Here is a 12,191-nt window from a genome sequence, read left to right as displayed (position 1 = left end):
TTGATGTTATAGGGTCCGGTGGTGAAAAATCTTGAGACTTTAGGGGATAAATTTTAGGGTCATATAATGACGTTTGGAACCATATATGACCATTATAGGTTGTCAAAAATGTCCATGGTAGGCTTCATTTCACGAAATCGGTGCAAGTTTCGGATGGGTAAATTGACCGTTATGAGGCAAATCTGATGGTTCCACCCACCCAATTGCACTCCCGGAGGGTATTAGGGACAATGGTAAACATCTCGACAATTTTTCTTTTCGGGCGAAAAAAGGTCAAAAATTCCAAAATTGAAGGCTATTATCCACGCTTTTTGAGGAATTTTTTATGTTACGGGGCCCGGTGTTGAAAATTCTTGAGATCCTAAGGGATATATTTAGGGTCATATAATGATTTTTGGAACCATATGTGACCATTATAGGCTGACAAAAATGTCCGATGTAGGCTTCAGTTCACGAAATCGGTGCATGTTTCGAACGGGTAAATTGACCGTTTTAAGGAAAATTGGATGGTTCCACCCACCCAATTGGACTCCCCTAGGGTATTAGGGACCATGGTAAACATCTCGGCAATTTTTATTTCCGGACGAAAAAGGGTCAAAAAATTCCAAAATTAAAGGCTAATCCACGCTTTTTTACCAATATTAGAGGTTTCAGGATCCGGTGTTAAAATGCTCGAGATACTAGGGGATACATCTCAGGGTCATAATATATAGTTTGGAACCATGTATGGTCATTATATGTTTTCATAAATGAACGAGGTGGCCTTGAGTTGATGAAATCGGCGTAAGATGTAAACGGATAAATCGACAGTTTAAAGGCAAAGTGGATGGTTCCACCTTTCCAAATTGACTCTCGAAGTGTATTAATGTCAATGTGAAGCATCTCGGAAATTTTTTTTTGGGTCAAAAAAAGTTCAAAATTGTCTAAAATTGAAGGTTATAATCCATGCTTTTGGACTAATATTTGAGGTTTCGAGATACGGTGTCGAACATTCTCGAGATACTAAAGGATACATCTCGGGATCATATAATATTGTTTGGAATCATATATTATCATTGTATGTTTTCATAAATGTCTGAGGTGCCCTTGAGTTTATGAAATCAGTTTAAGTTGTAAATTGGTATATTGGTAATTTAAAGGCAAAGTAGATGTTTTTACTTACCTAAATTGACTCCCGGAGTGAATTTGATTCTATGGGAAGCATCTCGGCATTTTTTTTTCTCGAGTAAAAAAAAGTTCAAAATTGTATTAATTGAAGGTTATAATCCACGCTTTTGGACCAATATTAGCGGTTTTAGGTGTCGAAAATTTTGGAGATATTAGGGGATACATCTCGAGGTCATATAATATCGTTTGTAACTATATATGATCATTAATTGTTTTCATAAATTGCCGAGGTGGCCTTGAGTTAATGAAATCGATGTAAGTTATTGGATAAATTGACAATTTAAAGGCAAAGTGGATGGTTCCATCCACCTAAATGACTCCCGGAGTGTATATATTGGGGTCTTTGGGAAGCATCTCAACAATTTTTTTTAGCGGGTCAAATTTTTTTTAAATTTTTTCAAAATTAAAGGCTATAATCCAAGCTTTTGGACTAATGTTAAAGGTTTTGGGATCCGGTGTCAAAAATTCTCGAGATACTAGGGGAAAAAACGCAGGGTCATATAATATCGTTTGAAACCATATAAGATCATTATATGTTTTCATAGAATTCCGAGGTGGCCTTGAGTTAATGAAATCGGCGTAAGTTGTAAACGATTTAATTGAGAGTTTAAAGGCAAAGTGGATGATTCCACCTATCCAAATTGACTCCCAGAATGTATTGGGTATTTGGGAAGCATTTCGGCAATTTAATTCTCAGGTAAAAATAAGTTCAAAATTGTCCATAATTGAAGGCTATAATCTACGCTTTTGGACCAATTTCGAAGGTTTTGATACCGACATTGAAAAATCTTGAGATATTAAGGAATAGATCACGGGGTCATATAGTGTCGTTTGAAACCATAAATAATCATTTGTGTTGTCATAAATGTCCATGGTGCTTTGAGTTAATGAAATCGGCATAAGTTGTAAACTGGTAAATTACTAATTTAATGGCAAAGTGGATAGTTCCATCCACGCAAATGAAATCGCGGAGTGTATAGGGGTCTATAAGCTTCTCAATAAAAAAAATAATAATAAAAATAATAAAAATCTTTAAAAAAAAAAGTCCAAAAGTGTCCAAAATTGAAGGCTAATCCACGCTTTGGACTAATTTAGGGGGTTTCGAGACCCGGTGTCGAAACCACTCTAGATAATAGGGGAAATATCTCGGGATCATATAATATTATTTGGAACTACACACACACACACACACACACACACACACATATATATATATATATATATATATATGTCATAAATATCCGTGTTGCCTTGAGTTAATGTAATTGGTATAAGTTGTAAATAGGTAATTTGATAGTTTAAAGGCAAAGTAATTGGTTTCACCCATCCAAATGGGCTCTTGTAGTGTATTGACATTTTTTCCGTTCAAAATTTAAGGTATAAACCAAGCTTTTGGAACAACTTTGGAGGTTTCGCGATCCGGTGTCAAAAAATCTCACGATATAAAGGGATATACCCTTGGGTCATATAATGTCGTTTGGAACGATATTTGATCATTATATGATGGGTGTTGGTATTGAGTTAATGAAACCGACGTAAGTTGTAAACAAGTAAATTGAAAGTTTAATGGCAGCGCAGATTGTTCCACCCACCCAAATGGACTCTTAGGGTGCATTAGGGTACACGAGAAGCATTTCAGTTAAAAAAAAAATTCTAGTCCAAAAAAAGTTCAAAATTAAAAGCTACTCCCTCCGTTTTTAAATATTTGCCCCACTTTTCTTTTCCGACCGTTTTAAAATACTTGCTCCATTTCCTCTTGTGGAAATCTTTTACTATATTTAATTCATTTCTCACGCTTAGTGGACCCAACATAATATTCTCTCTCCTCCTATTCTTCCACTACTTTTGCTTTTTACAATTTTTTAATTTTTTCAACTACTTCACTACCTCTATATTTTAATACTTTCTCCAATTTTTCCTAAAACTCCGCGCATAGAAAAATGGAGCAAATATTTAAAAACGGAGGAAGTATTATCTATGATTTTGGACTATTTTGTATTTTAATTTTTCAAAAATAAAATGATTGCATTGGGGTGTCCCTCAAGGTCGTATAAGTTGGTTTAGGTTGTACGAGGACTATAAGACCGAGTTTAAATTTGTTTCATTTACATACGACCATTTTGGAGTTTTGGACTATACTTAAATTTTGATAGGCGCCTCACACTTGCCATATTTTTTTTAGGAAAATGCTATAAATAGGTCTAAGGGCTACATATAAACATTAAATTTACACTTAAAAATCGTTAAAAGTTAAGAAATCATAAAAATATAACACTAATTATACTAATTTACGCGTGTTTTTGTCATGAATTCCCAACTTTGTATAATTTTGAAGAATGCTTTTAATGCTTATATATAGCCCTTAGGGCTACATATAGCTAGAGCTGTCAATTCGGGTAAACGGGTCGGGTTTGAGTCGGGTTAATGTGAGTCGGGTCAATATGGGTTAATGTCATAACATACGCGGGTCGGGTTCGGGTTGGGTCATGCTTAAGTCGGGTTACGTCGGGTCATATATCTTATTGGGTTTGGGTCGGGTATAGGTCGGGTTACATTCGGGTCGAGTGAAAAATAGGTCGGGTTAAATTCGGGTCTTTACGGGTTTAAACGAGTTAGGGTCGTTCTCGAGTTCGAGTCGGGTTCGGTTCAATTCAATTAATTACGGGTTATAATCAGGTCGGGTCATTCTCGGGTTCAAGTCGGGTTATAATGAAGTCGGGTCGACCCAAAATCAACCAAATTCTAGGGAAAACATGTTTCGTCCTTGAAATTCGTGCCTAAAAACATGTTGTGAAACTAACCTCTTAAAATTCAAAGTGAAATATTGAAAGAATAGAGTTAGGATTCAATTTTCGTTCCAATACCAACATGAGATAACGACCTATACATATTAATTTAATAACAAATCGGGTTGAATTTGGGTCGGGTCAATAACAAGTCATGTTGATTCGGGTCGGGTTTGTAACAGGTCGGGTTGAAATTCGAGTCGGGTTTGTAGCAGGTCGGGTTAAATTCGGGTCAGGTTAGGAACAGGTCGGGTTGAATTCGGGTCTGGTTAGGAACAAGTCGGGTTGAATTCGGGTTTTGACGGGTTAAAACGGGTTTGGGTCAATTTCGGTTCAGGTCAATAATTTACGGGTTACATTAGGGTCGGGTCGTTTCTAGGTCGGCTAATGTTCGGGTTCGGGTCTCAAATACTCGGGTCATTTCGGGTCTAGGGTTGGTTTCAGGTCGGGTTTGGGTCACCATTTTTTTCGGATTCAGACGGATCGGTTAATAGGTCGGGTTAAGGTCGGTATTTCGGGTCGGGTCAGCTTTTTACAGCTCCACATATAACATTACCTTTTTTTTTTTTTTTTTATATATATATATATTACTGTACTGTTACACCTGCAGTATTGCAGTATTCTGCAATCACATTTAACACATTCAGAAATCATAAAGATTAGATTTTTGGAATTGAAAGCCACAAGATAGACCCACAAAACTTCCCCCAAAAGAAGATACCATCCACTCCATTCTCTCCATATGCACAAGACAAGTTTAACGAAGCCTAATTCCAGACAAATGGGAGTTTCTCTCTCCTCCCTAAATTCATCTTCAGCATCCACTCCATCATTCTCAATCATAGAAGAACATGAAGAACACCAATCCAATCATGGCAATCAACTCGAACCCAAGTCACCCAAAAAGCTAGCTCTCCTCCCTTTAATCTTCCTCATCTACTTTGAAGTTGCCGGCGGGCCGTACGGCGAGGAACCCTCAGTAAGATCAGCCGGCCCGCTGTTAGCCATCTTGGGCTTCTTAATCTTCCCTTTTATATGGAGCATCCCAGAAGCTCTGGTCACGGCGGAGCTAGCCACCACCTTCCCCGGCAACGGTGGATTTGTGATCTGGGCTCATAAGGCTTTTGGGCCCTTTTGGGGCTCTCAAATGGGGTTCTGGAAATTCCTGAGTGGTGTCATTAATCTAGCTTCTTATCCTGTTCTTTGCATTGACTATCTGAAACTGGCAATTCCTGCTCTATCTTCTGGATTTCCTCATTATTTGGCAATTTTAATGTCAACTTCTGTGCTGTCATTTCTGAATTATACTGGGTTGACTGTTGTTGGGTATACTGCAGTAACTTTAGGGTTGATTTCATTGTTGCCATTTATTGTCATGTCTTTGATTTCGATCCCTAATATTGATCCTGCAAGATGGATGAGTTTAGGCGAAAAGGGTGTAAAAAAGGATTGGAGATTGTTCTTCAATACACTGTTTTGGAACTTGAATTTTTGGGACAATGCAAGTACTTTAGCTGGGGAAGTGGATAATCCTCAAAAGACTTTTCCAAAAGCTTTGTTTTCAGCTGGGATTCTCACTTGTTTGGGTTACTTGGTGCCTCTTTTGGCTGTCACTGGATCAATTCCTCTTGATCAAGAGAAATGGGTTGATGGGTATTTCGCTGATGCTGCTGAAATCATTGCTGGGAAATGGCTCAAGGTTTGGATGGAACTTGGTGCTGTTTTATCAGTCATAGGTCTGTTTGAAGCTCAATTGAGCAGCTGCGCTTACCAATTTCTCGGGATGGCAGATCTTGGGATCGTTCCAAAGTCTTTTGGGGTTCGATCCAAACAGTTCAGCACCCCTTGGGTTGGGATTCTAGTCTCCATGGTCATAGCAATTGCTATCTCATACCTCGACTTTACCGATATAATTTCGTCTGTCAACTTTCTCTATAGCTTGGGGATGTTGCTAGAATTCGCCTCATTTCTCTGGTTGAGGAGAAAAATGCCAGCAATAAAGAGGCCATATCGAGTTCCATTGGAGATGCTGGGGTTGGTGATCATGTGCTTCATACCATCTGTGTTTCTTATCTATGTAATGGTAGTCGCGAACAGAACTGTGTTCATTGTGAGTGCCTTGTTGACTCTACTTGGGATATTGTGGTATTTTCTTATGAAAATCTGTAAAACAAGAGGTTGATGTACATTTAATACTGATCAAAGCAGTGAGGAAGAACACCATCTTGTTCCTAAGCAGGCTGTGGTTGGCTTATCAGATGAAAGTTAACACCTAAATACCTTATTCAGTCGTTTGGGAGTACAGATTGAACACTATTTGAGTCATGGATGTACCCCACTGTAATTTGTTGCATACAATGATACAATACGTAGGCTTGTGGGTTATTTTATTGGTAAAGATTTGTTATTTTATTTGCATCAAGACAATCATGATTTAAGAAGAACCAGACATCGTAAAGGGGCTATTTTGTCCAAAATTAAATAGGCTTCTTTCAGAACAAAAAGTTACACGAAGCATACAGGTTTCCTCATCTCAGGGAGTTAAAAAGGCATTTAAGAAGCCATACTACTTGTAGTCATGTAACATATTTCGTATAAGACCTTGTTAGACCAACCAGTGGAGGTTGCATTAGTAGTAAAATACAAACCTGCAACCTTAACTACACAACCTTGTTTCATAAAGCTACATTCATACCATTTCATTTAGCATCAAAATAGAGACATCTAAAATTCTAAATAGTCAATGAATCCATTCAAATACCACAACTAGCTTCTTAACAATATTTTAAAATCAGGCTCGGATATTTGAAAGACAATACCTATGTCAAACCACATATCCACTTCTCAATACATTGTCTGAAAACAGTTTTACAGCTTGACAAGTCAGATATCTGCTCCCATAGTTGGAAAGCTTACTCAGTTCTCTTCATCAACAAGAACAACCTCTGGTCCAGCTGAAAATTTTTGCTGACACTCTTGTCTACCCTCATCATCATTAAGAGTCCACCAAATGACACAAATATCTCTCTGCAAAGTAAATACACATACCACAATGTTAAGCTACACACAATTAAAGAGAAAAAAAGTTTACAGAGAATAAGAAAATAAAGATAGATCATCTGAAAACCAACCCCTTCTCTTGTCCTTCATAATCAATATCAGTTATGCGATAAGTTCTCCCATGCATGACATAATCGTATCTGTCTGCTAGTGTTTCCCTTGAGGTCTGAAATAAAGACAAGCTGTTAATTAATCTTCAAGTATAGTACTGGAAGATTAGTATTTAGTAGAAGAACCGAGCTTTTCAATCATACCAAAACAAAAGCATATTTCCTAAATCAATGGCTTTAAGCCCATGGCCAATAAATGGACTGATAGTTTAGTAATAAAAGGGTAATTTCATGCTAATAACCATAGTCCAAAATAAATGCATCAATTACAAGGAATCAGGACTTCAGATTCTACCAGCCCTTCATCATCAAAGTTGAAAAACCCATCAACACTCTGCTGCCTAAGGCCCTAAAATTAAAACCTGAATACTTATCACTAGGACACTTCAGATTGAGACATTAAACATTACTACTTTAGCATAGAAAAAAAAAAGGCAATATCAGCTAAAATCAGCTCTGTCAGCGGTAAGCACTAAAACACAGTTACACACATCACAATATCAACTACATCAGCTGCAAGCACTAAAGCACATGCTAGTAAACACATTTTCACTTCTCACAAGATATGCACCAAATCATATCCTACTATGACTCATAGACCAAGTAAATGACATTATTTCCAATTGCCAAAGACATAACAAAACAAAACAAAACAAAGTTCACCCTTTTTGACAAAACAGTTTCCAGTTTATAAATCTGAAGCCATTTCCAAATATGCTTGTGACTATCTCCAATTTACTCAGGCCTATAAACAGGTAACATATACATGAAATGGGAAACACTCCATCAATAAGAACAACTCAATTTTCCTCCAACTAAGTCTTATCTTCAACAACTACACACTAGTTGAAGTGATTACAAATGCAATGAAGCAACATATCAGTGGCAATTAAAACATATTAGAAAGAACAAGGTGAGGTTGAGCAACGCAGGAAGAAGAAAGCAATAATAAGACGTTACCTGGTTGTAAAAGCCAGAGTCAGCAACCCCATCAAGATCAAGAGTGGTTGCTAATCCAATGGTATACCTCTTATCTTTGTTGATACGATACACGTCTATGTTAATATCGAGCAATATGAACGCATCAAACTTGTCACTCTGTGCTTCAATTCGAGAAACTACACGCAACAAAAGCAAGAAATACTTAAATTTTTTTCTCGGTTCACACTCAATTGAATACTTCATATGAAATAGGATACTGGGTAAAGTAGGCATAAACTTTATGGGTAATTGATTTTAGTTAATCTAAGGTTAATATAAAAAAATCAATTTTAACAAAAAAGCAATTGAGTAAAAAAAAAAATTAGGGTTCTAAAACATGAAAAGGAGGTACCTTTGTCGAACTTCTTGCCATCAGGATCAATTTTGAGAATCTTGAAGATATCCTCGAAGAGAAGCGGCGCCATTGCTAGTTATAACAACAAGAATTAAGAAACCCACACAATAGCTCACATAACTATTGGAGAATAAAGATTAATTTCAACAAACAAAGAGGCTTTTAAGCAGTTTCTGGAAAACCCAAATTCAATTGAAAGATGAGAAAGAATTACTTACCCTATGTCCGGTAATGAAGGGTTTTTCTGACTTGAAGAGAATGAATACAAAGCAGTGAAGACTGAAGAGAAAACCAATGTCGCGTAAAAATATACTCCTATTTCCGCTGGATTCACTTGTTTTTATTGGTCCTTTTTTATTTAATTAATTATTTATTATATTAATTGTCATACGATGGCTAGGGCATTAACGGCTTAATCACATTTATTGAACTGGACTGAACTGATTGGAGCTGATTTGAACAAAACAGAGTGGAGCTTAACTGAAGAATTGAATATAGCTGAAATGAATATTTTATGAGAGAAGGAAATTAAAGATGAACTGAACTGAACTGAACTGAAATTAAGCTGAAGTGAACAGACCTTAATTGAAAGAAGCCCCGTCATCATAAACAACTAAATGTAAGCCCGTGCGATGCACGGTTTTTTAAATATTTCATTTTGTATATATTTTTTTTTTTTTGTAATTTCTTAATATTTTTTTGTTTTTATTTTCTATTCTATTATTTTAACATTAATTTAAGGTAAAATATTTTGTTAAGTTTTAAATTATTCTTATTCAAATTTTACGTATATAGAACTTGAATATATAAATTGAAATAAACATTATCTCATTCATCGGATAGTTAGATAAAATCATTAAATCAAAATATATTTTTTAATTTCTAATTATTTGTTAAAATAATATAAATCCTAATGTAAAAGATAATATAAAAGATAATTTTTGTTTTTTTTTTCATAATTTAAATATTAAATTACTATTTTTTGTTTTCAATTCTCAAATTTCATTTGTTAAATTTTTCTTAAATGGCGACTGAATATTAAAATTCTAAATTAATTATAAATCTAATTTTTCATTGGTCGAAATATTACTTTTGCTTATGAGGCGTGCAATGCACGAATTTTTATATACATTTTGTATATAAATATTTTTGTGGTGATCTCTTAATTTTTTTCTTGCATTATAAGTTTTAAAATTTTGTATGAAAGTATCATATCATCAGATATTTAGTTTTGTAACAAATAAAAATGATAAAATTTAGTGTTCTTAAATAATTAAAATCCTAATAAATTACTATTCGTCGTTTTTACCTAAGTGACAAAAATTTAAAATTTCATTCGTCACTTTTGTTTAGGTCGCGAGTGATTTTTTTAATTCTAAAATAAAATAAAAATCTAATTTTTGATTAAAAAAAAAATCAACATTTTCATAAGTAAATTAACATTTATGAGCCCACAGTAAAATTTATGTCTAACCTTTATGGTGCAATAAAAAAAGAACAAAAAAATGAATACTATTAACAAGCAGTAACAATATTTTGCATTATTGGACGATTAATACTATTATGTGTAACATAATTTTGTTATTAATTTATTTATTATGAAGTAATTGTATAAGATTTTTAAGTTACTAGTTACTAAGTGCTTCATTCTAATTATCCAAGTCAAAAACATATTTTCATTGTTACAAGTTAGAGATAGAATCTGTTTTTTCAATTAAAAATTAGTATTGCCCTTAATTATTTAATAATAAAAAAAATGAGTTACAACTTACAAGTATTTTGATTGTTTGAACGTTAAGTTATTCATACTATTAATTAAAAGGGGATAACGTACTATAATAAAGGAGAACTAAATAAATACGAGTAAGTGATTATTCCTTCAAAAAAAACGATTATTGAATAACAAATATACAAGGCTTAGACTGAAATTGAAAGGAGGAAAGAATTGCATGACCTGCCGTTGTTGCTAATCTATTGCTAAATTTCCTAAGGAATTCCAAACAATCTATGCTAATGTATGATCAAATATTCACCAAGCCCTTAAATGTTGGCTGACTTTATTGGAGGAAGATTATTTCAACAAGGTAAAGAACTCAAAGCAAATTTAACTACCATATTATTGAACTCTAATAAAGGATTAGCCTGATAACCAACCAGCAATTTCGCAACTGCACCAAGCTTAAGAGAAATGGATCAACAACTAAGGTTAAAGGGAGAAGAACCAGAAATAGGGGATCTGATAACTTTTCTTGTCAAATCAGGGCATGGAGTGAAAGGTTTATCCGAGATGGAGTTGAAGGACTTGCCAAAGCAGTACATACAATCTCAATCAGAGAGGCCCTCTGTAATATGAAGATCATGGAAGAGGCATCGATCCCCATAGTCGACGTGTCCAAGTGGGATGACCCAACAGTTGTAAAATCAGTATGTGATGCTGCTCAGAAGTGGGGATTCTTTCAAATCATCAACCATGGGATACCACTTGAAGTACTTGAGAATGTGAAACGAGCAACTCTAGCATTCTTTGCCTTGGCGCCAGAGAACAAGAGGAATTATTTAAAGGAGAACTCTCCCACCAATCATGTGAGGCTAGGCACTAGCTTTATACCCGAGGCTGAGAACGCCTTAGAATGGAAGGATTACCTTAGCCTTTTTTATGTTTCCGATGATGAGGCTCTTGCTATTTGGCCTGCTATTTGCAGGTAACTAACTATTAATAAGCTGCACTATGCAATCACTAATATAAGTCATGACTCATGAGAACACTAAATTCAGCAATATAATCATCTTTATTACCTTCAATGTTTAGGGACCAACTTCTGGACTACATGAACAAGTGCCAAGTTGTAATTAAGTTCCTTTTACAAGTCTTGATGAAAGGACTCAACATCCATGAGATCAACGAGAATAAATGGTCACTTCTTTCAGGTTCCAAAAGGATTAATCTCAACTTCTACCCAAAGTGTCTAAAACCTGAACTTACAGTAGGAGTAGGGCGGCACTCAGATGTGTCCACCTTTACCATCCTCCTGCAGGACGATATTGGTGGACTCTACGTTCGAGCACCTGATGGAGAAAGCTGGGTCCATGTGCCACCTATCTCTGGGGCACTGGTAATTAACATTGGTGATGCGCTGCAAATCATGAGCAATGGCAAGTACAAGAGCATAGAACACCATGTAATAGCAAATGGAAGTAAAGATAGGGTTTCAATTCCCCTGTTTGTGAACCCAAAACCTAGCGAGGTGATCGGACCTCTAAAGGAAGTTTTAGTACAGAGTGATGAGAAACCCAAGTACCGGAAGGTGTTGTATTCTGATTATACTTTGTACTTCTACAAGAAAGCTCATGATGGCAAGGGAACCCTTGATTGTGTTAAGATATGATCTTTCCAGGCATGAGAAAAACAATTCAGAACTGAATGAAAAAGAATACAGGATTACTTTTTAAGACCTATAAGCTTGGATACAAATGTAATTATTATTAAATCTTGATTGTATTGTATTACAGAGTATGTATTTGAACAATAATTGAAGTTTAAGTTACAAATGCTTGTATATAGTAATTATAAAGTAATAAAGATGTTGATGCTTGATACAGCCAGTACCTATACCAAATTTTCATCCCACTCAGCTTACAGATCAAGTCTTTGCTCGGTATAAATAATCGATGCAAGTGTCAAGATTTAAGCAGCCAGACGATTTAGGTCATTTATCAGACACATTAAACAAA

At 35.3% G+C, this 12,191-nt stretch overlaps 2 protein-coding genes and 1 pseudogene across 2 annotated transcripts; 2 read left to right on the top strand and 1 right to left on the bottom strand.

Moving 5' to 3' along the window:
- Positions 1-4,244: 4,244 nt before the first annotated feature.
- Positions 4,245-6,338, top strand: LOC110695904 (probable polyamine transporter At3g13620). The gene has a single exon (XM_021873135.1). It carries the CDS (start codon positions 4,696-4,698, stop codon positions 6,133-6,135), a length of 1,440 nt encoding a protein of 479 aa, XP_021728827.1. The 5' UTR covers positions 4,245-4,695; the 3' UTR covers positions 6,136-6,338.
- A 244-nt stretch (positions 6,339-6,582) lies between these two features.
- LOC110695905 (DNA-directed RNA polymerases II, IV and V subunit 8B-like) lies at positions 6,583-8,811 on the bottom strand. Its single transcript, XM_021873136.1, has 5 exons — positions 8,678-8,811; positions 8,457-8,531; positions 8,084-8,241; positions 7,085-7,179; positions 6,583-6,980 (listed from the first exon to the last, which is right to left on the bottom strand). The coding sequence occupies exons 2-5, from the start codon at positions 8,527-8,529 to the stop codon at positions 6,866-6,868; spliced, it is 441 nt and encodes a 146-aa protein (XP_021728828.1). The 5' UTR covers positions 8,530-8,531; positions 8,678-8,811; the 3' UTR covers positions 6,583-6,865.
- A 1,515-nt stretch (positions 8,812-10,326) lies between these two features.
- On the top strand, positions 10,327-12,056 carry LOC110695903 (annotated as a pseudogene).
- Positions 12,057-12,191: the final 135 nt, after the last annotated feature.

Source organism: Chenopodium quinoa, unplaced genomic scaffold, assembly GCF_001683475.1.
Source record: "Chenopodium quinoa cultivar QQ74 unplaced genomic scaffold, ASM168347v1, whole genome shotgun sequence".
Classification (NCBI taxonomy): domain Eukaryota; kingdom Viridiplantae; phylum Streptophyta; class Magnoliopsida; order Caryophyllales; family Amaranthaceae; genus Chenopodium; species Chenopodium quinoa.
Note: the sequence above shows the minus strand (reverse complement) of the source record. Positions and strands in the feature narration are given on the sequence as shown.